Below are 24,397 nucleotides of genomic sequence, written 5' to 3' on the forward strand. Positions count from 1 at the left end.
TACAGTACAGCACACCCCGTACTGCTCTCATGACCATAGCATGTGCTTGGAAAGGGCTTCCCAAAAGTTGTGAGCCTGTCTGAGGTATTGGTTCTTGGTCCTGGGTGGGGTGGACAGCTTTCTAAAAGTGCCTGCTTGGAAATCCAGGGGTTCAGCCCCCTCAATATTCACCTCTGGGGAAGGCTGACTGCTGAGTCCTCTCCCCACCGTGGAGGACCCATTCAGGCCTTTGGGTGTCCTGCTGGCACTCGGAGGTGCTTCTGCATGTGGGAGCCTGGGAGCAATGCTCGGTGTGCTCTAAAAACCAGGATTGTCTCAAAAGTCCTATCCATGGTTCCTCCCCCAGGAGCCCTGGTGAAGACAGACGAGCAGGAAGTCATCAACTTCCTCCTGACGACAGAGATTATCCCGCTGTGCCTGCGCATCATGGAGTCTGGTAGCGAGCTCTCCAAAACGGTACGTGCCCTGAGCCTTGTTCTCTGGGTCTGTGTTCGGTGCTTCCTTGGCCCCTTCCCCTCATGGCATCCTTCATGGCAGCTGGTATATCGTAGAATCCTAGAGACGTGGGGCTGGCAGGGACTTCCGGAGGGAACGTCTCATCCAACCTCTTGCCCAAGGCAGGATCAGCCCTGTCCAAACCATCCCAGACAAACCCATCATCTAAACTTTTCATAAAATTATCATCAATCCTGACAAGACCAGACATCACACCCGACCCTGCTGCAGGGAAAGCAGGGGGACCACAGCAGCCAACATCCTGCTTCTATACAAGGCTGTTAATACACACTCAAGAGATCCTAGGGAGAGGGCTATGACCCCCTGCTACAAAGGAAGGCAACCCCTCCTCTCCCTCCCCACCCCCAACCCAGTCCTTACCAGCCTGATCATGGGGTAAAATTCCCAATGCTAGACTGGGTCAGACCTATGGTCCATCCAGCCTGGTGTGTCGTCTCCAACACTGGTGGGGTCGATGCTGTATAGAGGATGAACACTAACCCGGATCTCTCTAGAGTGCTCTGTCCCCTATCCAGCACCCTCCCTGGCCTCCACCATCATTGGGTTGGAGGTGCCTGAGGAAACATTTCCACCCCGTCTGTTCAACACCCATGAATCCTCCATGAACATATCCATTCCCTTACTGACCCTGGCTCTGCTCTCAGCCTCCACTCCCTCCTGGGACAACAAATCCCATACCTTACTGGTTCTTTCCCTGGTTCATTTTAAACCCATCACCTGCTCCTTGCAGCCAGTGCCTCTGGTTCTAGGGTCTGGGACCGAGGGAACAAGAGCTCCCTGCTTGCTCGGTCCACAGCCTGTGTAATGTTATAGACCCCTGTCCTCTCCCTGCTCGGCCTGCTCCTTCCCAAGCTGAATTGTCCGGGCCCTTTTACTCTTTCACTAAAAGGCAGTGCTGGCTGTGCCCACTTGTCCTTCCCGAGGGATCCCACTAACGGGCTCTTTCCCCTCGCTGTCCAGAATAGAGCCGTAGCTCCATTTGTCCCAAGTCAGTAAACGCCATGACAGCCAGGCTGGAGCGTAGCTGGGACTCCTCCCTTGGTAGCTGCTGTCCTGCCGGCAGGGGTTGGGTCATCCTGCCACAAGTTATCAGTATGCCGGATTAAATCTGCCGTGTTCAGCCCACACATGTGGGGTGGAAGGGACTGTCGCACTGTATAGTCCTACTTCCCTCAGTACCGTAGGCCATAGGACTTGAGCGAGTTACTTAAGAGAGGCAACCTGGGCATGTAACAGCCCAGGTGAAAACCAAACCCTGAGACAGCGGGGCTGTGGGGGGCGTTCCCTCCCTGAGCAGCAAGGCCTACCCTGCTGGAGGTCTCTTGGATGGTGCCCTGGTGATTGTTAGCAAACACCTGACCAGGTTTCGTCCTTCGTTCACACCCAACTCCCTCCCCTGCTGTGCCCCTGCTCACTGCCAGTTCCACATGCGGGGCAACGTCCAGCTCTTCCTCGTGGGGTTCCCGTCACAGAACGGATGGGGCTGGATGTTCTCCGACTGGCGCGGATGCAGCTGAGCGCGCTCTCTCTCCTCCGTTCCAGGTCGCCACCTTTATTCTTCAGAAGATCCTCTTGGACGACACCGGGCTGGCTTACATCTGCCAGACCTACGAGCGGTTTTCTCACGTCGCCATGATATTGGTAGGACTGGCTGGCCCTTTCCCTTTGCTCACCTCTCTCTGCTCCAGCCACAGGGTGGTACGATTAGCCAAGTCCCTCAAGGGCAAGCCACCGCCATCGACTGGCTGGACGAAGTGTCAGAAGATCCATTATTTTTAGCAGGTTGCAAGTTGAGGTTGGGTATTAAGAAAAGCTTTCTCACGAGGAGGGTGGTGAAGCACTAGAACAAGCTACCCAGGGAGGTGGTGGAGTCTGCATCCTTGGAGGCTTTAAGACTTGGGTAGACAAAGCCCTGGCTGGGATGATGTAGTTGGGGCTGGTCCTGCTTGGAGCAGGGGTTGGACTAGATGTGACCTGAGGTCCCTTCCTACCCTCCTTGTCTGTGATTCTGAGATTGATTCTGAGAGCACAGACTGCCCTCCCCCGGGTCTGGCCTGGTGTGGGTCAGCAAAACTTGCCATGTCCAAGGTGACTGCGAAGGTGGCAGGTTTAGACTTTGCGAGGTGCTTGGCTTTCTGCCAGTCGTTTTCATTCAGTGCCAGCGCTTGGCAGGGTACGTGGGGTTTGAACTGGCTGCTGGAGCACCGAGGGGCTGTCAGCAGGCACTGGAGGAGGTGCATCTGGGTGTTGGTACCAGGCCGCAAGCTGCTTGGTGTTTCCAGCCTTGTACAGAATTCAGTTTCCCCGGGGAGAGAGTCCTGGTTTCTCCTGGGAGAGCAGTGAATGTCCTGGCATTCAGGCTTTTTCTCTCAGAGTAACAGTGCCTGCTCCAGGAGAGAAATAACCTGGGAACAGCCAGGGTTAAATCCCTCCCAGGAGAAATTCTCCCAGGAGGGCAAGCTGTCTGCACGTGCTGTCATTCGGCTCAAGGGAAGCTGGTGGGTCTGGGTGAGACACCAGGCCCAGGTGTGTAACGCAGCAGTGGGGGGGAATGATTAGGCCCTGGGTTGGGGAAACCTGGGGCTCCGTCCTTCAGAGCTGGCTGGTGCCTTTTGGGGAGATGTTTAACCAGGGGTGGATCTGGAGGCCCCCCTACCTCCCACCTTTCTGACCGTGCAGCTGGAGCAACAGCCAGGGATTTCAGTCTTAAAGGTGGCAAGAGCGTTTTCCCCCTGCTTTCCCCTCTGTGCTCAAAGGCACCTCCCTTGCCTGCTGCTGGGACAGGACCTGTGGGATGGGGAGCTCCTGCGTGCTCCAGCTGCACTGCACAGGGGCTGCGCTTGGCCCAGGACATGGCAGCTCCCCTCCCTGCCAGCCTGGGAGCAGGCACGGGGAGGGGGAATATGCCCCCTGGCCACTGCCTTGCTGAGCAGCGCAGCTGGCAGTGACAGGCAGGAGGGGGTGGTGGGAAGTGAAGGGAAGGGGCTCTGCCTCTGAGCCGAGGGACAGGGCAGTGCTTGCCGTCCCTGGCACTGGTGTCCTTGCCGGTTGTCTGCCCCAGTTGTGGGGGGCAAGGGAAGGAGGCTGGAAGCTGGGCATAACCCCTCCCTGCAAACCGCACTCTGCTTTGTAACACCCTGGATCCATTTTTGCCAATGCCCAAGCCTGCTACAGGGTCCAGGGTGAAAGGGAGGAGCCGGGCAGCCCCGTCCCGGCTGGCAGCCCCTGACAGCCCCTCTGCCTTCCGACCCGCAGGGCAAGATGGTGCTGCAGCTCTCCAAGGAGCCCTCGGCGCGGCTGCTGAAGCATGTGGTGCGCTGCTACCTGCGTCTCTCCGACAACCCCAGGTAAACATCTTAGGAGTTTGGGGGCTGGGGCCGTCTCTGCGCTGCTGGGCCTGGGGCCAGGGCCACACGTCTCCTTCCAAATCCACTTCCACCTTTCTGTGCCTGGGACCCCCCTGGACTCGCCCAGCTCTCCCGAGGGCATCGCTGCCTGTCCCGGCTCTGCACGGCGTGGCCCATCCCTGGAAGGCAGGTGCCAGGGCAGGACGCCAGCTCCCTCTGCTGCTGAGGTCCTGGCTCTGCTGGGCTCAGTCCCAGGCCCAAGAGTTGGGTGTTGTGTGTCCACGGCACGTTGCCAAGGGCCGGCGAGACAACTGCGTGTTCCAGGCAGCGCAGCAAGCATCCCGGGAGCGGGGTTGGTCCCCCCCTTCTCGCCAGTGCGGGTTTATTTGTTGGTCCCCCTGTTTCTCGTCTCCTGGTGTAGGGCACGTGAAGCCCTCAGGCAGTGCCTTCCCGACCAGCTGAAGGACACCACCTTCGCCCAGGTCCTCAAGGACGACACCACCACCAAGCGCTGGCTGGCTCAGCTGGTCAAGAACCTGCAGGAGGGGCAGGTCACCGACCCGCGGGGCATCCCTCTGCCCCCGCAGTGACCGCCGGGCGCCCGCGAGGAAACAGCTCAGGGTTCCACACCTCCAAGAACACGTGACCTCTTGCAGGGCTGCCGGCCACTGCCCCCTGCCCCGGGGCCGCCTCGGTAGCGCCCGCCCGCCCGCCTGCCCCCGGCGCTCCCGACACCAGCAGGCTCTGCGACACGGGGCGAGCGAGATCCCTTCCATGCCGGGGTACCCGGCGGGCTGCGGCGGCAGCCGTGGGCACAAGGCCTTCCCGCCCGGGCTGCGTCCCACCCTTGTCGCTCGCTGTTTACAGGCCTGAGAGATGAGCAAGCTCAATAAAAGCCCAGCTTGTTTTAGCCCCTCGTTGGCCTGCCTGTCTGCGCCGGGCCCAGGGTCTTGGCTCTGGGACGCCCTCCATGGAGACAGAGGTGGAGGGAGCTCTGTGCTGCTGCAGGGCCGCGTGTCCCTCTTAGCTTGGCATTGATCCACTTCCAGAGCCCCAGTCTCTAGCTCTGGCCCTCTCCACAGCTGTGGTCCAGGCATGGCTTGGGCAAGGGCCGCGAGGCGGGAGAGCGCAGCTCCAGGTGCTGTGGGGTGCTGGTCTCCCTCCGGCCCCGTTCCAGCCGGTCTCTGCCACCCGGTGCCTCCATCCCGCGGGGCAAACCTGCCCCTCGCCTGCTTCAGCCCAGCAGCCGCTCGCCACCACGGGAGCTGGGTGCAGGATGGGCCAGAGGCTGAGGCTGGGCCTCTGCCCCCGTGCAGCGGTTGGTGGCTGCCTGAGCCATCTGGCCCCTCCTCAGCCCTTCCCATGGCTCTCCTGCCCCTGGGTGCTGGGCTCCAGTGTGGCTGGACCTTGGTTCCCCTCATGCTGTCTGGGCCTGACGTGGCTCGGCTGTGGCCCCAGGGCTGTGATTCCACCCAGCCGTGGCCCTTGGGTCTGGGCCGTGGCAGTGACGTGGCCACTGCTCCCCAGTCTGTGACGCCGGGGTCTAGTGCTGTGCTGTTGGACTGGACCCCTTCCCCAGCAGCGCGCCCGGGCCCTGCGAGCTCGTATCCTTCTCCAAGGCCAAGGCCTGGAAGCTCAAGGAGGCGGCTGAGGAGTGAAGGGCAGGGGGGGAAGTCATAGACTGTGACCCAGTTTCCTGTGGGGGGGCTGGCAAGCTCAGTGCAGCCCTGGCCCTAGGGCAAGAAGGTGGTAAGTCTGCTCCAGCCCCCACCCTGTACTGTACATAAAGCTGGGGCTCTCGTGCCCCTAGGGACAACATGGGGGTGAGGGCAGCGAACGTGGCCAGTCTGAGCTGGCAGGGTGGGGGAGAGCTCTGGCCATGGGGGGTGCTGGGGCTGGGGTCCTGGGGGTGCTCAAGATGGGGCTGTGGGGAAACAGGTTCCAGGGAGGAGGGTCCTTGGAGGGAGATCTTGGTATGCAATTGCCCAGCTCCGGCAATGGGGTGGGTGTCACAGGGGGCTTGGGTAGAGCTGGGCTTCTGGGGTGGGGTGCGCTCTGAGCATGGGGCTAGGGGCGGGAGAACATCAGGGCCTGGCTCAGTGGGCACCCTGGGCCTTGCTGGGGGGGTCTCACTGGTGGGCTGGGCCCCCACCCCCTGGCTATCCTGCTGCCCTGCCCCAGGTGCTGGGCTCCCGGCAGCTCTGTTTAGCTAAGTGCGCTGTATGCAGTTGATGCTTGGATGAGACCAGCCAAGCAGGTGCTCTCCCTATGAAGTGGGAGCGGCGGGATTTAGGGAAGTGCCCTGCACCAGGGGGTGCTGGGTCCCTTGAGGCTCCTGGCATCACCCCACTGCCCTCCCTGTGCAGTGCAGGCATGGCCGTCTCCCCCGAGGCCCCTAGAGCCGTGGCTGGGGGTCAGCCTCTCCTTCCACCTGTGGGAGCACAAGCAGGGCAGAGGCAGCTCTAGGCTCCCTTGAACCCAAGCCAGTGGAGACGAGACACCGGGCTCCGTGATGTGGGTGCCAGAGCGGTGGACACGAGACCTTGTGCAACAACATTGTGGGCCGGTTCCCCATGCTCTTTGCCTGCCTCTGGCTTGGTGAGCACTGGGGCCCTGATCCTGGCTTGGGGTCGGGGATCGTTCCCCCCGTGCAGGGCAAGGGAGTGGGGGTGGCCAGGCTGCGTTTGGTGGGGCGGGGGGGTTGGAGAGAGCTCTGGGGGTGCCCAGATTGCCCTGGGGGTAACAGGGCAGGCTGTAGCTGGCATAGAGCAGTGAGAGCCCCCCAAGGCCCAGGGACCTGCAGGGCTGGCAGCTGGGCACAACCAAGCAAGGTGGCTGCAGCCGGCTCACCCCCACACTGGGCTACCTGCCCTGTCCCTCTGGGGCGCGGGGAGATCCCAGAACGCTTCTTTGGGGGTCTACAGCATGGACCCACCTGAGCAGAGGATCTCCTCATGGCTGTGCTACGACCCAGGGAGCTGCCTCAGGCCCCTAGTACAAGCGGGGGTGCTAGGCAGTGGGTCTGGGGATGGTCGGGGGGGTCTCCTGGGCATCTAGCATGGCACTGCCTTGCCACCCTGCCCTGGGGCCTGGCTGCCTGGAAGCTCTACTCAGTTAAGCAGGCTCAGGTGGGTTTGGTGCCTGCCTTGGAGACTAGGTTCCCCCCCCACACCCATGACCAGAGGTGGTTGGGGTACCCCCCCCCCCGGTGACCCCCAGAGCCAGGTTAGAAATGAGCACAGCTCCCATTTATGTTACATCCCATATACACATTGGCCTGTACATGCACGTGCACTTGATGCAGGGTGGAGGCTACCCCTGGGGCTCGGCCGGGGCCCCTCCGCCATCGTCCCGGGGCCGGCCATGCAGCTGGACATCGTGCAGGTGCAGGGTGGGGGCGCCTGGGTCCTTGCCCACACCCTGGGTGGGGTCGGTGGCGCTGGTGCGGTCGGGGTGGTGGCGCCGGACATGCTTGACCACCTGGAACTTCTGCTTGGCGCGGTAGGCACAAAAGCGGCAGAAGAAGGGGCGCAGGTCAGTGTGGGTGAGGAAATGGTGGCGCAGGCCGGCGGCCCAGCGGAAGGCGCGCCGGCACACGCCGCACACGTAGGGCCGAGCCTCGCTGTGGGCCCGCAGGTGCGTGCGCAGCAGGAACCGCGTCTTGAAGGCCTTGCCGCACTGCTCGCACATATGAGCCCGTGCCTCCCGGTGACGCGTGTCCCGGTGCACCCGCAGTGCGTCCGCCCGGTTCGTCCGGTACTCGCACTCCTCACAGCCGTACGGCTTCAAGCCTGTGTGACGGCAAAAAGGGGGTCAGCAGGGATGCAGGCCCCACCCTGAGGTCCCCAGGGGTGGATCCAGGGGCTGCAGCCCAGGTGAGGGCTGTTCCTCGTGCTGTGCCAATGCTCCTGCTGGGACTCAGCCCCGCAGGGTCCTGGCTAGAGGCTCAGCCCCCCGCTGCTTTGGGGGCAAGAAATGTGCCCTCCTGGGGCCCCTCTAGTCCCACCTGCAGCTTAAACCCAACAGCCTGGCATAGCAGCAGCACTTCTATTCAGGCAGCAGAGGGTAGTCAATTGATTTCATGGCTCATCATCACCTCCCCATTCCTGCCAATCTCTTCATGGCACAGGTGTTAACGACCCCCTTTTCTTTTTAAGTTTCAATGTTCCATCAATCAAGCTCGCCTCTCTGCCTTTCTGCTGGCTGCTCCTGGTCACGATGCTCCCATTTCACAGCCCGGCAGGTTGTTTTTAACCCGTTTCCGTGTCACTGTATCTGTTCTGCCTTCCATCATAAGTGCAACAACCCAGCCCCGGGCCCCTGGTGTGGTAGGAGAGCTTCTGGTTTCTTTCTAGCTGGAGATAAACACGTGTTGTTTCACACGTGATGATGCCCCTCTCTGCCTGCATCCCCCTTTGCAGAATCCTGGATCTGCCCATGGGGCCAGGTCAACCTCTGTTCCTCCAAGCTAGGGGCACTGGGCTGGCACTGCTCTGGTTGGCAGGGGTGAGGACAAGGGCCACAGTCTCCCACACAGCTCCGTCTTGGCCCTGCCCAGCTGGCTGAGGACAGCAACAGCCTTCTGTGTCCCCGGGCCTCCGCATGGCCCAGCCCCTTGTCCTACTGCTGCTGCCCAGCCCTTGCCTACAGGGAGGTAGGTGTATCCCAGTGCCCATCCCTATGGCCCCTGGGAGCAGGGGGCATGTCCCCCACCAGGAGCCAGCTTATGGCAGCCCGCAGTGTTTGCTCTTCCCAAGGAGACTGTCCGCTACCCCTTGGCCGGGCTGGCTGGGGACGGCCGGGGCAGTGCTTTGCCCAGCCCGGCTGTGCCCTGCAGCCTGCCCCCCGCGCGCCTGGCACTCACCTGTGTGCTTGGTCATGTGGTACTTGAGCTGGTTCACCCACTTGCACTTGTAGCCGCACTCGGGGCACAGGTATTTCCGCTCCTCCTTGTGGATTCGCATATGGTACTGGGTGGAGATGGGCAGGCAGGTCAGTGGCTGGTGGTTCCCCCCAGCACACCCCCAGCTGCCCATTGCTGTCTCCCCTGGGGCAGGTGCACCGCGGCACTTCCCCTGGGGCCAAGGCTGCGCCTGCCCCGTGTCTATTAGCAATGGAAAGGGCGAGTGTCCGTGATGTGGGGAGGCAGAATGTGAAGCTGATGCCGCGTGGCATCACAAGCAGCCCATGCTGAGCTGGTTTGGGCTCTGCTGGCCACAAGGACCAGTCCCTGGCAGAGCCCATGACTGGGATGGGCTTGCTTCAGTGCCCAGACACCTGCCTCAGACGGGCGAGGACGTCAGGACTGTACTCGTGGAGGGAGAGGCCAGGACCGGCTGCCCGCTGCCCAGCAGGGATGGTGAAGGACTTGGCCGTGGCTCCAGGAGAGCATGGGGCAGAGACTGGGTCAGAGCTTGTGGCCTAGGACCCACCTGCCTTCCCACACCCGGCTACACTGCTCATGTGCCTACAGCTACCAGGGGCTGGGCTTGTCCCTCCTGGTGCCCACTCCCACCCCTGGCTTCCCTCCCGGCCAAAACAATGCAGCAGGGCCCGGCTGCCTGCCAGGAGCTGCAGGGAAGCTAGAGCCACGCAGCTGGAGGTGCCACAGAGCCCTGCCTTTGCTGACCATACGCCGGGAGCTGCTGTCAACCCCCCGGGGTGTGAGCAGTGGCCTAGGGAAGCTCAGGGCTGAGGTGTCCAGCTCAGCAATCCCGGAGGCTGGCCCCATGGCCCTACCCAAAGGCCTCTTAGTCATAACAGACCCATGGGGTTGGGGTCCTGGCTGACGGATGCATGGGACCGGTGGGCCTGCAGCCACAAAGCAGTGGTTCCCAGACAGGCACAGCCCCAAGGGGCCCCCTCCTTGCTCCAGGGCACCTCTGGGCTCCCTATGCCAGCTCACCTTGAGGCGTGAGGGGTCGGCACACGTGTAGGTGCAGAGGTGGCACTTGTAAGGCTTCTCGCCCGTGTGGATGCGGATGTGCCACGTGATCTTCTGCTTGTTCTTGGTGGTGTAGGCACAGTCCGAGCACTTGTAGACACGGGTGCCGCCGTGGCCCTTGACGTGGTGCTCCAGGACCAGCTGGTGGCGGCAGGTGAAGTCGCAAGAGGGGCAGGCCAGGGGCCGGTCAGCAGCAGGGGCGGCAGCCGGTGGCTCATGGCTGTCCACGTAGTGCCGCACCAGCTGCTGGCGCTCGCGGGCAGCGAACCCGCAGAGTCCACAGCGGTGGCTGAAGTGCTGCTGCTGGCGATGCGTCTCCAAGTCGCGGCGGGTCGCGAAGGCCTCGTGGCAAGCCCCGCACTCGAGGCGAGGCGGGTGCTGGCGCCGGGCATGACCCCGCAGCGTGGCCCGGCTGCGGCACTGCAGACCGCAGTGGGGGCAGCGGCAGGCGGCGGGCTCGGCGTGGCGGCGCAGCGCGTGCTGCTTGAGGGCGGTGGGCGAGCTGAAACGGGCGTCGCAACGGGCGCAGGGGTAGAGCGGCTCACCCCGATGGCAGCTGTTGATGTGGCGGGTGATGTCGTTCTGCAGGTAGCCGCTGTAGTCGCAGAGCGGGCAGAAGTGTGTGGGCGTCTTCTCGTGCACTCGCAGCCGGTGCAGCCGCAGCTTGGAGTTGGTGCCGAAGGTCTGGCTGCAGCTACCGCAGGCGATGCGCCCCACGCCCGTGTGCAGCGACTGGTGCGCCTCCAGGCGGTAGCGTCGCGTGGTGCTGAATTCGCAGTAGGGGCACTGGTGCGGCTTGAGGCCCTCGTGCTTCACACGCACGTGCTGCCCCAGGCACCGGGCCTGCTTGCAGGTGAACTCGCACTGCCTGCACTGCAGCGCCGGGCGCTGGCTGTAGCGCCCACGGGGGGGGCGCCGGTGCCGCCGCAGCGGGGGCGCGGCAGAGGAGGGGGGCTGGGGGGCAGTGCCACGCCGTGTCCCACAGCCCCGCTGCGCGTGCGTCCGCAGGGCCCGTTCCTGCTGGCAGGTGAAGGGGCAGCTGGGGCAGGACAGGCGGCGCCGGGGGCGCAGCCCGGCATTCCCAGGCCCCTCAGCCTCTTGGGGCTGGCCGTGCTGCTGGGCGCGGTGGCTCTCGAGCGCCCGCCGGGAGCGGAAGGCCTGGGGGCACAGGGCACAGCGGAGCCGCGCAGGGCCCCGGCAGCCGTCCGCCACGTGCGAGGTGATGGTGGACAGGCGGGAGCAGCTGAAGGCGCAGGTGTTGCAGCGCAGCTTGCCTTGCTCCACTCGGTACTTCTCCGACGGCGACGTGGGGGCACCGGCGCCTTCCGGTGCCGTCTCGCTCATGGCTGGAGGGGCCGGGAGCACTGCGGCTGGACTGGCTCCCGGAAGCACGGCCTCAGGGAGGGGGCTGCCTGGGTCCACGGGCACCGGCTCCGCTTCCAAGGGAGGCTCCGGGACCTGGCTCCCCCCTGCCCCTTCCGTGCCATCCTCTGTAGCCCCAGGCTCGGGGCTCCCCTCTGCTGCCTCCAGGACACCCGTGCTGTCCTCCATGACCGCAGACTGGGGGTCCTGCGGGGGATTCCTGGGCTGCTCCAGCCCCACCAGCTTGGGCGTCCGGCCCTTCTTGAGGAGGACAGGGCACTTCTTAAGCAGGTGGGTGTTGAGGCCACGCTGCTGCTTGAAGCTGGCACCGCAACCGTGGCACAGGAGGGGGGCGCGCCGGGCCTGGCAGCCAGCTTTGGCATGCAGGGCCAGCGCGCGCTCCTTGCGTGTGACGTAGGGGCAGGCACGGCAGGTGAACACCTGGCGCTCCGTCTGCACCACCAGCATCTGCACGCGCCCCTCCAGCACCAGTGTCTCCGCTTGCTCCTTGTCTTGCTGCCGCAGCGCCCGCAACTCCCACTCTGCCGTGGGCTCGTCCCCAGGCTTGCCGCCACCCTCCTCTGTCCCTGCTGTCATGGTCTGGCCGCTCTCTCCCATCCCAGCGGCCGTGGGTGAAGCAGGGTCCTGCCCTGCACTGGGATCTCCAGGACCCTCCAACAGGTCCTGGCTTGGCCTCCCCTCCACGCCAGGGCTGCCCACATTGCCCTCAGGTGCCCCAGCCACATCCGGCTCTTCCTCAAAGTCAGCGATGTCCTCCAGCCCAGGGGTGCTGTCCTCTAGTGCCAAGGCCTCGGTGGCACTCAGGATGCCGTACCCAGGCCCAGGGTCCTTGCAGCCCAGAGCCTCTGCAGGGGCCGTGCCCTCCAGCACCACCTGCGCCGAGACCTCCAGTGTCTCCAAGTGCAGTGTGCAGCCATCCATGGCCTCACTGGATGTCTCGCCCTCCTCCGTCGCCACGTTCGTGCCGCCTTCCTGCTGCCCTGCGGCTAGCTCCGGCAGTGGCTCTGCACCGGCTGGTTCACCATCTTCCTCTTCCTCTGGGGCCTCCGAGCTGGCCCCCTGCCACGGCTCCTCCCCAGCGTGACATCCTGTGGCCTCATGGGGTGCACCGGCTTCCTGCTCCTTGCTGGCGTAGTGCTGCAGCCAGTCCTTGTCGCCGGGCACGTAGCCATGGGCCTTGCGCTTGTGGAAGAAGAGGCTGGTGTTGCTGAAGGTGCAGTAGGCGCAGAGGGCGCAGCGGAACTCGCGCTGCTGCGTGTGCTTGCAGTTCTCGTGGCTGCGCAGCGCCTGCTTGTACTTGCTCTGGTAGCTGCAGTAGCGGCACTGGAAGACGGGTGCCTGGTAGCCCTGTGCGTGCTTGGCCTGCGCGTGCTTCTGCAGCTCGTATTTGCGCTTGCAGGCGAAGCCGCACACCTCGCACATCAGGCTCTTGCCCTGGTGCCGCAGCTTGTGGCTGCTCAGCTGGTCGGCCCGGTGGCACCGGTATGAGCACTGGTTGCACTGGTACCTGCCGGGAGTGGAAGGGGGGAAAGAAATGGCCAGAGCTGGGTCACAGCAGCCCCTCTGCCCCTCCCTGGATCCCCTCAGGATTGGGCCCAGCTCTGCCTTTCAGTGTGCTTCCCCAGTCCCTCCCGCGTGCCTCTGTGCTGCCCCGTCCATGCAGGGAGCCAGGCACCAGGCACCGGGCCTCAAAAGGCCCATCCAGCTGCTGGCTGTGAGGCCTGGGTAGCCCATGTGGCCCTGAACACCTCTGTGCTGCCCCCACATCAGGGGCCTGGAGTCACCCCCCAGGGCCAGACCCACGCAAGTGACCCCAAAACAAGGCTGGCATGTATCAAGGTGCTGGCCGCCCCACCTGGTGCCCCCCTGGGCTCCGCTACCCGGCTCAGCCCTCCCCCCAGCTGCTCCGGGCGGTACCTGAGGTCCCCAGTGTGCTTGCGCATGTGCACGTTGAGGTAGTGCTTCCACTTGGTGACGTAGCCGCACTCCGTGCACATGAAGTCCTTGGCGCTGGAGTGGGTCAGCATGTGTTTGGACAGGTAGCTCACGTCCCGGCACGTGAAGTCGCACTGCTCGCACTTGTGAGGTTTCTCCCCTGTGGGAGGGAGCCTGTTACCAGAGGGGCAGGATGGCCTGGCCCAGCCTTGCTGGGGAAGGGGCAGCCGGCATGGGGCACTGGTGTCCCAGGACAGAGACCCTCTGAGGCACGGGGGAGAGGAAGCCCTAGAGCAGCCGCGGCTGCTGGGATCAGAAGCCTTGGACCCCTGAGCTGTCCCCAGGGCAGGCTTCTCTGCCACGGGCAAGACAGACCCATGGTCTGACCCAGGACCATCCCGGTGTCCCCACTGACCGGCACCCAGCGATGCAGACACCCCCCAAGAGGAGGCAGGAAGGTGCCAGGCCCTGGCTGCAATGTGCTGGGTTCCTGGGTTGTGCCAAAGCCCCTGTGACCCTCTGTTCAGGTCAGAGGCGCGCAAATGCTGGTGCCCACGTGCGCTGGCCCCATGGGATGGAGCAGGCTGGGCTGCATACTGCTAGAGAGCTAGACACGGCAACCATCCACTTGCACCACGACTGACCCACAGGCCCCATGGCAGGTCGGTGCCAGCCCCAAGAGCCCTGGCACAAAAGCCTTTGACCCCCCGCACTGGGGAGGGCACCCCCTTTCCTCCTGGCTTACCACAGCCTGCACCCCTCCTAGTGCCAGGGGTGGAACCCAGGAGTCCGGCTGTCGGTGTGGCCCTGGCAGTGGCAGGACACTGGAGAAGCCCGATTCCCACCTCCCCTCCCTGCCGGCCGGGGCCACGCACCGGTATGCAGGAGCGCGTGGCGCATCAGCACCCTCTTGTGCGCCGTGGCGAAGCCGCACTCGCCACACTTGTGGATCTTCTCGTGGGCGTGCATCTTGCCCAGGTGGTCGTGGAACTCCACGGGGTTGAAGGTGGTGTAGGGGCAGAAGCCGCACTGCAGCCGCTCGCTGCCGGGGTGGCCCTGGCGCTTGTGCTTGCGGAAGACGTGCTTGTTGGAGCAGATGAAGTCGCACTGCTGGCAGTGGAAGGCGTAGTGGGTTTTGCGGTGAGTCTCCATGGCCTCGGCCGTGCCGAAGAGCAGCGAGCAGGCGTGGTACGTGCACTCCACTGCCTTGAGGCCGTGGGCCTCCTTGAGGTGCCGCATGAAGTCCTTGCGGTCCTCGGTGCCGTAGTTGCAGCTACCCTCGAAGCAGCTAAGCCGCTTGGACTCGGTCTGGTGGCTCTTGAGGTGCTCCTTGAGGGCCTGGCTGAGCTTGAAGGGCTCCTGGCACACGGGGCAGGCGTAGACGTCTGAGTAGAAGTTGGAGATGCCCTCATGCATGCTGGCCATGTGGCGGTTGAGGGCATTCCTCTCCACTGAGCGGTACTGGCACAGAGGGCACCGGTGGGCCTTCTCGCCCGTCTCCCGCAGCAGGTGGATCTTCAGCTTGCTCTTGCTGGTGAAGAACTTCCCGCAGTTGGGGCACTGCAGGCTGGGGTCAGGGAAGTGCAGGTGCAAGTGCTCCACCAGGTGCGTCCGCTTCTTGAAGCAGCGCTTGCACTCGGGGCACATGTGGGTCTTGAACAGGGACTCCGAACCCTCCGCCACATCCCCTGCAAAGTAAATGGGCATCAGCCTGCACCCGGGGGAAGCCCAGGGCCTGCCCATGACTCCCCAGCTAGGAGATCCCAAGGATTGCTGTGCCACCTGGAGCAGCGGGAGATGGGAGAGGACCATGCCCAGGTGCGAGAGAGGGAAGCAAAGTGCCACGCCAGCTTGGAAACAGAAGATTAAAGAGGCCGAGATAAAGTGTCACAATCTCCCTTTACAACTCCACGGGGCATCTACACCTTGAATCCGGTGCCCAGCCCTGGTCCCACGCCTTCAACTGCAGAACTAGGGAAGGTGCAGAGAAGGGCAACACGGATGATCAGTGGTAGGAAGCGCTTCCACAGACTGCGAGGGTGGGAAGGGACCTCGGGAGGTCACACCTAGTCCAACCCCTGGCTCCAGGCAGGACCAGCCCCAACTACATCATCCCAGACAAGGCTTTGTCTACCTGGAGCTTGAACACCCCTGTAATAGTAAGGGCTTTGCTAGTTTTGTATGCCAACTCCATAGTAGGCCAGCGAAACAGCACGTAGCTTCTTGCCCTGCAAGCATGACTGAACCGTGAACCTGGATAGCAGACTGTTGTAATACAGGGGAATGTGGTAAACACCAGGTGTGCTGGATCATGACTCATCCCCAAATTCTTAGCCTGAGATAACCAGATCCCTAGTTTGAGATAACGTTATTTCCTCCAGACTATATAAGCTGTACGTTCTTAAGGTATGAGGAGTTCCTCCACTCTGGCAAGAGTTTTGACTTGTGCAGAGCCCCGGCACAGGCTATCGCATCCCCGGGATCGGGACGCGCCGGGGCCAGGGGAACTATGCGGGGTGGCGGCTGCTGCCTAGAGCCGATGTGAACTGACCATCCTCTCTGCTCTGTCCTATTGCCTGCCTCTGCGAGTATCCTTCAATAAAGCTTTGCAAGGGCGAGAACAACCGTGAGTTCGTCTTTTGTTCAAGCGCGGGGAATCTTCTGAACCCAGCAGTTCATCCTAAGACAACCCCCAAGGCTGGAGACTCCGCCACCCTCTGGGGAGCCTGCTCCAGTGCTTTGCCGCCCTCCTAGTGAGAAAGCTTTTCCTAATATCCTACCTCAACTTTTCTTGCTGCAACTTGAGCCCATTGCTCCTTGTCCTGTCATCTGCCCCCACTGAGAGCAGTCCAGCTCCATCCTCTTTGCAGCCCCTGCAGGGAGGTGAAGGCTGCTATCAAATCACCCCTCAGTCTTTTCTTTTCCAGACTCAATCAACCCAGTTCCCTCAGCCTCTCCCCACCAGTCCCGTCCCCCAGACCCTGAACCATTTTTGTTGCCCCCGCTGGACTTTCTCCGTGTCCACATCCTTTCTGTAGTGGGGCCCACAGCTGGACACCAGACTCCAGATGTGGCCTCCCCAGTGCTGAATAGAGGGGAAGAATCACTGCCCTCCATCTGCTGGCACCGCTCCTGCCAATGCGTCTAGGTTGCCGTTTGCCTTCTTGGCAACAAGGGCACGCTGCTGGCTCCTGTTCAGCATTGGGGACAAGTCACTAAACACATCAGGTCCATGCTCAGCAGTCAGTGAACAGGCAAACAGGTTTGGGACAATGAAGAAAGGAACTGTGAGCACAACAGGAAGCATCATGAGCCCCCTTTATAAGTCCATAAGGCATCCACACCTTGAATTGGTGCCCGGCTCTGGTCCCTACAGCCCCGGGAGAGTGAAGAGCTGCAGAAGGTGCGGAGCAGGGCAGCAAGGAGGCCAAGGGCTGCGGAGGGGCTTCCCTAGGAGCAGAGACTGAGGCCAGGCCTAGGAGGGATGCTGGAGGGGACAGGAGCAGGATCTGCACTGCACTGAAGGGGGAGGAGAAAGTCCCTGGGGATTTATTCCTGCCTGTCTCTGCCCAGACAGAGCTGGGTCCCGGCACGGGACAAGCAGGCTGGCAGCTGCCAACCAGGCCCAGGTCGTCCTGTCCCCCCATGGGACATTCAAGGGGGGACTCGTGGCCCCGGACATAGTGGAGCTGAGAGCACAGCCGGATCCACCAGGGACTGGATGCTTGCTGGAAGAAAAGGGGCACGGGGAGCGCTGGGGCAGGGAGCGAGGGGCACGGTCTCTGCACCAGCCCTGCGGGACCCTCCGTGCTGGAGCAACAGGGGAAAGCCCTGCTCGGCCCCAGGCACTCGCCCGCCAGCTCCGCTCTGCCCTGGGACACAGGAGATGGGGCAGAGCCAGGATGTGGCAGCTCAGTTGTTCTTAATTCATGCAGGGGGCACAGAAGGGCCCTTCTGACCGCCCAGTCAGAGGGTGCAACACCCTGAGCTGTGTTTGCTGTCTTCAGGCTGCCAGGCAGTCGAGGGCCCTGGGGTCTTCCAGGCTTCTGGGCTTTGCTGTTGCCATGTGTGGCCAGGAAGGGATTTCTCCCCCTCCTGTTGCTGCAGGTATTGGTTTTTCCGTCCCTCAGCAGCGCTGGGTGCTGGCTGCAGCCCAGGTTGGGGCTGTGCCAATGCTCCTGCTGGGACTCAGTCCCGCAGGCTACAGGCTCTTGCCCTCCACGCACACTGCCTTGGGGAGGAGGCAGGCAAGGGATCTGTCCGCTGCTCAACCTGGGGGGTTCCCCTCCCTCTGCAGCGGGGACACGGCCTGGGCCTGGGCTCTCTGCACCACCCACCAAGCCCCTGGCAGCAGCAGGATGTTGGCGGCCCTGGTCCCCCCACTTTCTCAGGGACAGGGGCATCGTGCGGCTCTGAGGTTGCACATGGGGTTGGTCTGGGTGGGTTTGGACAGGGCTGATCCTGCCCCGGGTTGGGGGTTGGACTCCACGTGACCTATGGAGATCCCTTCCAGCCTCACTGCTCCGATTGTGATCAGCCTGCGGGGAGAGCTCCACGTGAGTGGCTGTTCACTGTGGCCGTTTGGCTGCCAGGGACCCAGTGAACTGAGACGCAGCCGGGCAGGGCACCAAGCTCCCAGTCTGGCTCTCTGGAGACAACCCCCAGAGGTAACAGCTCAAGCATGGCCAGCAAGGACAGGGTGCTACTCCGAGCAAGACCAGCAGCGTAGGAGCGAGATGAGTGACCAGAGGAAACCCTCCCACTGCTAGCGCTTGACCGCACTGCACTGGCAGATGCCTGGCTTGACTTCGGCTCCCACTCCGGTAACCACTTGTACAGGCGTGATCCACTTCGACCAACCACCAATGCTCCAGTCCGCACTGAGGGGGCAGGAGCCGAGACCGGCCCCGAGCATGCTGGTGTGGGCTTTATAATTGGACCAGTGCTGGCTTTGACGGCTCTGTGAAAGCCCTCTGGCTGCTCCCACCACACACGTGTGGCCCTGTGGTCATCGTGTCAAGCTGCACGGGGTTGTAGGGGCTCAGGGAGCTGGCATGCCAGAGCCCTGGAGTCACTCCCCCTCCAGATCCTGAGGCATCAGAGCTTGGACCAGGCTGCCTACTCTGAGCACCAGCTGGTTGTCCCCAAGGCAGGAGTGCCTATCTACATGGGCAACCTGGACTCACGGTGCCAGGACCCCAGGGCACCTTGCAGGCCAAAGGCGCCTGGCCCTCCCTGGGCACAGGACCAGGTAGCTTAGGTCAGACCTCGTGGCCCTTCAAACACAGGACCGGGTGGCCTGAGACCTTCCAGGAAAACTGATAGAATAGCAAGGCAGCAGAAGAGACTTCCTGGGGCGGAGGGACTCTGCAGCACAGGAGGGTCCAAGGAGAGGCTAGATGGGCGCTGGGCAGGGAGGGTTGAGGTGCAGCGATGCCTGTGCTCTGCTGGGGGTGTCCAGGCTGGGGCTGTGCTGGCTGCTTGCCCCTTGCTGTTCCATGTGCCAGGAGGGTTTTAAGCCTCCCTCAGAGGTGCTGGGTGCTGCTGCAGCCCAGGCTGGGGATGGGGATGGGGACTGGGTTGTGCCAGCGCTCCTGCTGGGATCAAAGCCAGAGGGTCCTGGCTAGAGTGTCTTGCTCCTCCGCTCAGGGTCAGACTTATCACCACATTTGGGGGCAGGAAGGGATTTTCCCCCTGGTCGGTCTGGGGCCCTGGAGTGGGTATTAACACCCTTTTATAGAAGCAGGGGGGTGGCGGCCGTGGTGCCCTGCTTTCCTGGGTGCAGGGTTGGGTGTGAGGTCTGTGCTGCGCCAGGGCTGACGGTCGTCTTACGTAGAGTTTAGTTTATGGTTAGATTACGGCCCGGGCTGGTCTGGACAGGGCTGGTCCTGCTTCAGGCAGGGGTTGGGCTAGATGTGAGCGATGGGGGCGTTCCTTCTCTATCATTCTATGATGGTCACCTTACGTATAGGTTAGAGGACAAATTTGTCTGAGCTGGTTTGGATGGGGCTGATCCTGCCTCAGGCAGGGCTTGGACTGGATGTGGCCCCACAGGTCCCTGCCAGCCCCACGGCTCTGGGATTCTACAAGTCCAGCGCCGTGTTGGGGCCGGGTGCCTCAAGCCCTGTGCAGCTCGTGCCCTCAGCAGGCACCAGGGCAGCAGGCAGGTGAAGCTGCCCCCAGGCAGCCTCAAATCGCATAGTGGCCTAACGATGGCCCCAGCTGCCTGCTCAGCGCCTATCAGAGGCCTCTGGCCGCCCTGGGCTCCTTCTTCTTCTGTCCCATCCTGTCGCTTTCTGGCGTCCTGGCCCCTGGGTCCTTCCTACCAGCTTCATCCTGGCGCTCAGGTCGTCTGCGACTCCTTGCTCCCGAGTCCAGTGCAGACACAACACCTGCCCTCTGACAGCGGCTGCTGGCTCTGGTGTGGTCACTGTCCACGTCCCAGTGCTGTACAGCTAAAGCTGCCTACTCTGGCCCCCCTAGCCAGTGACTCCAGGCTGAAACCCCTCTCCTGTCCTTGACCCCCCCCCCCCCCCCCTCGCTCATGCCTCTCACAGGTGACTGCCTATGTCCTGGGCCCTGCCTCCTGGCTCTAGCTGGCCCCTAACCCCTAACAGCTCCTGCTACCCAGGATGGAGACCTTGTAGGGTCAAGCTCCAACTGCCCCCCACCAAGTACCTGAGGCCTGCTCATCCCCACATCAGGCCATGCAGCCAGGTGCCGCAGCTCATGCCACCGTCCTACCCTGCCAGCTGGGCCAAGACAACCGGGATTTCACGGTGCTGGCCACAAGCAATGTGGTCTTATGCTCAAGCCAGCATGGCACGAAACGGTGGGACCAAGGGACTCCCGCCTTCCCCACCAGGCCTCATCAGCTGCGTTTTCCAGCCCCCATCTCACACGAGCTGCTGTCGGGGGGAGCCTGAACACCAACTCGGCTGCCCACAGGGCCATCCTGGAGGCACCCAGCGGGGCACTGGGGGACTCTACCTTTGAACCGCTGGGCCCGAGGGGCCTTGGCCTTCCTGGTGGCTGCCTCACCGGTGCTCTCGCCCTCCTCCTCGTCCAGAGACTCGTCCCCGCTGCTCTCAGAATCGTCCTCCCCAGCCGACGCCTGTCCATCTTCATGGGAAGTGTCCTCGGGGGCGCTGTGGCTGCCATCCCAGGCTGGTGGGTCAAGGGAACATGCCACCTCCCCGGAGGCCTTGTCATCGGCTGCAGGAAGAAGAGTGCGTTGGCTGTCTGACTCAGGGAACCACCCCCTACCCTGCTCCCAGAGATCTCGTTTCCCCATCCCACAAAGCAGAAACACCTGCTGGGGACCGACCCCTGGCTCAGCTCAACAGCAGCCCTGATCCCTCCTCTCTCTCCACCTGGCGCATTTCTAACCCCAACTTGCAAGACAAGCCCAGAAAGGGAGAGACCAGCAAGGCACGTGCAGAGAGCCCCAGGCCCACAATAGATCCCACTGTCTCCACCCAGCCCAGCAGACCCAGTACCTCCTGGGCTTTCCCTAGCCCCATCAGCACAGAGCAGCAAGACCCATCGTGAGCCCTAAGGCCAGAGGACTGAGCTGGGAGAGTCAACCCTAGTTCACCCCTCAACGAGTCTGGCACACCTCTCCCTGGCAGGCAGGGGTGGGTTGGGAGGCTGCGACCAGTGCTGGGTCACCACGGCCAACGTCGAAGCCAGCCCCTCTCCCTGCTGCGTCTGCTCGCATGCCACTTCCCAGCTGTCCTGCCCCCCCAACAGATACTAGGGGTCCAGCAGGAGGCACTCACGTGGGACTTCTCCAGTCCCAGTGGCAAAGTCACGCGTGCCACGGCTGTGGGGCTCCCCAGCCTCCGCTGACTCTGGGAGGGTCTCCCTGACCCCTGCCATGTCCAGGAAGATCTCTGTAGCACCCGCTGGCTCGGGGCAGTGGCTCTTCGCATGCTGCCGGAAGAGCTTGATGTTGGCACTGACGAATGGGCAGTGGGCGCAGTGGAAGGGGAAGTGGCTGCGGTGATGCTCCTCCATAGCTGGGCGGCTCAGGAAGAGCAGGGGGCAGGCACGGTAGACGCAAGAGATGGGTATTGCTTGGTGCACACGGCGCACGTGCCCGCGCAGCTGCCTGCGGTCCCCAGGCAGGAAGGGGCAGCCTGGCGCGGGGCATGCCGGGGTGACCGTGGAATTGCGGTGCGTCTTGAAGTGCTCTTTGAGTTCGCCGGGGAGCGCAAAATCCGCCTGGCAGATGGGGCACAGCAGGTGCTCACCCGCGCAGTTGAGGTCTCTGCCCTGCCTGCCTGTTTCCGGCAACCTCTGGGGCGGTTCCTGGCAGAGACCTGGCCCCGCTCCGGGTCCCTTGGTGGTGGATGCTGCCAGCTGGGGCACGCTGGGCAGTTCCAGGGACTCAGGGGCTGCCAGTGTGAGGCACTGGTGCTGGGTGAGCTGGCCAGGGTCGGAGAAGCTCTGGCCGCACCGCTCACAGAAGTACAGCTCCACCACCTTGACCAAGACCTCTGCAGGGGCGAGACGGAGAGCGGGAGCGCGTTACCACTGCTGCGGCCCAGACCGGGAGCATGTCACCTCTGGGCTGTGAGCTGAGGATGAGGAGGACGATGAGCTCTGGAGACTGGGCGGGGTGGGCCAGCTTTGGCCCTGTGCCCAGCAGACCCATATCCCCGCTATGAAGGCTGCTGCTAGGCAGACCCAAGCACAGCATGCCGGCTGGCGCTGAGCAGAGCAGTGAAAGGCTCAGGGCAGTTACAAGCCCCATCTACATCAGAGGGACCAGTCTGCCCCCCCAAAAGGAGACCAGGGCAACCAGCCTGGCTTCTCTGCAGCGCTCCCCCAGCAGAAGGGACCCTGGGGAAGGCACGGCGCATTTGCAGCCCATCCTGCCACAGCCACTGATTTAATGCAGGGGGTTCTACCTATCTGGCTCTATCAGTCCACAGGCTGGATCCAACCTGGCATGGCTCCACGGCCCCGTGTCATCCAGCCTGTGAGGCTCCTTGCGAGTCCCCACGGTTGCTGGCAGGGAGAAGCAGTGGCTGCTTGAATGGCTGGGAATGGCTGCCCCATCGCCTGATATCCAGACCCCTAGGGAGCCCCACAGGCTGGATCCAAAGGCAGCTTCCCCTGCCTCCTTGTAGCCAGCTGCTGAGACACCAGCCCTGGTTATGTTGCAAGTTCCCCACCCCACGAGGTGCTGGCTGCAGCCCAGGCTGGGGCTGTGCCAATGCTCTTGCTGGGACTCAGTCCCGCAGGGTCCTGGCTGGAGGTTCTTGCCTCCCACACTCACGCTGCCTTCGTGGGGCAGGCAGGGATTTCCCCCTGCTCAGCCTGGCCCGACCAGGCAGGATTTCCCCTCCCTCTGCAGTGGGGGAAAAGCCTGGGCCCTCTCCTGCACCCAACAACACCCCTGGCTGCAGCAGGATGATGGCGGCTACAGCCCCCCTGCTTTCCCAGGGGCAGGGGTGGAGGCAATGCCCGAGGCTGCGTCAGGGACGACTGTGTCGTGCAGCTCCGAGGTCGCCCACAGGGTTTGTCTGGGCGGATCCTGCCTCAGGCTGGGCTGGGACTAGGTGACCTCCGCAGATCCCTGCCGGCCCCCCGGCTCTGCGATTCTGTGCTCCAGACCCTGGGGTAACTCGCATCTATGTACAAAGCCGTGGTCTGCTCAGTGCGAGTTCATGTGTCCGGCTCCTGCTGACAGCCCACGGTCTGCGGGCTCAGGTCGGCCCCCAGACGGTTCCTGCCTGCTCTGTGAATGCCTGGGCCGGCCCCTTGCCCTGGTTCTAGCTGCCCAAGGAGCGCCGAGATGCAAAGCCACCGGGAACACAGCCCACACATGCCTCCGCCCGCCCGTACCTGTGGCACTGCCCGGGTTGCTCAGCGCCACATTGCCCGCCATGGCCTCCACGAAGATTTCCACGTCCTGCACTCCCGTGGGCGCCCCCTCCGCCAGCAGCAGGCTCTGCCTCACAGCCAGCGCCGACGGCCCCGCCACGCCGGCATCGGGGCCTCTGCTGCGCCCCGTGTCCGCCGGGGCAGGGAGCAGTAGCTCGGGGCACAGGGCGTCCATGTCTGCAGCCACCGTCTCCGCGCTCATCTCCCGGCGCTCGTGCTCAGGCCGCCGCGCTGTGCCGGGGAGGGGCCGAGCTCTGCAAGGGAGACACCAGGCACCTCTGAGTCCCCTCCACCCCCACGCCACGCAGGGACTCTCAGGACACGGGGACCTGCGGGTAAGCGGCACCGAGACGGCCGAGGCTCTCACGGGCTCGTTATTTGGGGCGCTCCCTCGCTACAGCTCGGGCAGGCCCCGATCTCAGGGGCTCTGGGGGCAGAAACCCCAGGGCTGGAGGGGACCCGAGGACCCGTGACTGTCAGCCTCCCCGGGCTCACGGGGGAGGCTCTGAAGCTGCCGAGCACCCCGCGCCCCGGGGCCACGAGCTGCCACCCGCAGCTGACGGAGCAGCGGCCCCCCGAGCCCCGGCAGCGCTGCGGGGACAGCGGGGGAACCCTCGCCCGCTCGCCGGCGTCTCCCGCTGGCCGGCGAAGGCAGGGACGGGGAGAGGCGATGCATGCGGGGGGCGAGGGCTGCACACGCAGCTGCCAGCACGGGGGCGACACCCCGATCCCTCGCGGGGGCCGCTCCCCACGGGCGAGTCCTGCAGCACCCACGGGACGACAGCCCCGGACCCCCCCAGGAAGGTCCAGCTCCCCATAACAGGGCTTGCCCCCCCCTTGGGGTCTCAGCCCCCCCATAACAGCCCCCGCCAGGAAGGTCCACCCCCCATAATGGGGTTTGCCCCCCCCTTGGGGTCTCAGCCCCCCTATAACAGGCCTGAACCCCCCCCAGGAAGGTCCACCCCCCATAATGGGGCTTGCCCCCGCTTGGCGGTCTCAGCCCCCCTATAACAGGCCAGGGACCTTATGGGATGGGGGGCACGTGCTGCCTGCCCCCGCACCCCCCATATGGGGGGGGTCTCATGTGTCGCCTCTGGGCTCCCCACCCCAGCCTGGGGGTCCCTGGGGGGGTACCCACCCCCCAGCTGTGCCCACCTCCAGCCGCAGGGGCCTGCAGCTCCTGGGGGGGCGGGACCCCCAAGCCTCCCCCAGGCCCTTCCTCCGAGCACGGCCCGCCCTGACCTGCGGGGCGCGGCCCGCTCTGCCCGCCGGGCGGCCCATCTCTATGGTGCCCGCGCAGCGCCCGCCGCTCTGCCCCGACTCGCGCCTCTCTATGGTACCGCCGCCCGTCGGGCAGGAGGGGGCGGAGCCGGAACCC

General features: G+C 63.8%; 2 protein-coding genes across 9 annotated transcripts in view; one reads left to right on the forward strand and one right to left on the reverse strand.

The window, feature by feature from the left end:
• Window positions 1-4,773, forward strand: part of CNOT9 (CCR4-NOT transcription complex subunit 9) — a 45,153-nt gene extending 40,380 nt beyond the window's left edge. For 3 of the 5 annotated variants that reach the window (XM_059727533.1, XM_059727531.1, XM_059727532.1), the window contains exons 5-8: window positions 347-456; window positions 2,059-2,157; window positions 3,772-3,862; window positions 4,278-4,773. In XM_059727533.1, the coding sequence (XP_059583516.1) occupies window positions 347-456; window positions 2,059-2,157; window positions 3,772-3,862; window positions 4,278-4,453 (476 nt within the window). In that variant the 3' untranslated portion in view covers window positions 4,454-4,773. Of the gene's footprint in view, window positions 1-346; window positions 457-2,058; window positions 2,158-3,771; window positions 3,864-4,277 lie in introns of all 5 variants that reach the window. The other 2 variants (XM_014598307.3, XM_014598308.3) reach the window with 1 other exon arrangement.
• Window positions 4,774-7,089: 2,316 nt separating this feature from the next.
• ZNF142 (zinc finger protein 142) lies at window positions 7,090-24,386 on the reverse strand. Of its 4 annotated transcripts, none has more exons than XM_019492440.2 (9): window positions 24,262-24,386; window positions 22,981-23,273; window positions 20,907-21,626; window positions 20,116-20,340; window positions 14,001-14,813; window positions 13,108-13,285; window positions 9,769-12,697; window positions 8,728-8,833; window positions 7,090-7,654 (listed from the first exon to the last, which is right to left on the reverse strand). In XM_019492440.2, exons 2-9 carry the CDS (start codon window positions 23,219-23,221, stop codon window positions 7,176-7,178), a joined length of 5,691 nt encoding a protein of 1,896 aa, XP_019347985.2. In that variant the 5' UTR covers window positions 23,222-23,273; window positions 24,262-24,386; the 3' UTR covers window positions 7,090-7,175. The 4 variants fall into 4 exon arrangements, with proteins under 4 accessions (XP_019347985.2, XP_019347984.2, XP_019347987.2 ...); XM_019492439.2 differs by having other exon boundaries at window positions 24,175-24,386; XM_019492442.2 differs by lacking the exon at window positions 20,907-21,626 and having other exon boundaries at window positions 24,175-24,386.
• Window positions 24,387-24,397: the final 11 nt, after the last annotated feature.

Source organism: Alligator mississippiensis, chromosome 4 (genome assembly GCF_030867095.1).
Source record: "Alligator mississippiensis isolate rAllMis1 chromosome 4, rAllMis1, whole genome shotgun sequence".
Taxonomy (NCBI): domain Eukaryota; kingdom Metazoa; phylum Chordata; order Crocodylia; family Alligatoridae; genus Alligator; species Alligator mississippiensis.

Bases quoted from the DNA above. Each gene is read 5' to 3' on its own strand.
- ZNF142 (XM_019492440.2), bottom strand. From the start codon at position 23,221: ATGAGCGCGGAGACGGTGGCTGCAGACATGGACGCCCTGTGCCCCGAG. The intron at 14,814-20,115 runs GTAGAGTCCCCC...TTTACTTTGCAG, and splicing joins TCGGGCCCAGCGGTTCAAAG to GGGATGTGGCGGAGGGTTCG. The intron at 7,655-8,727 runs GTGAGTGCCAGG...GCCGTCACACAG, and splicing joins CCACATGACCAAGCACACAG to GCTTGAAGCCGTACGGCTGT.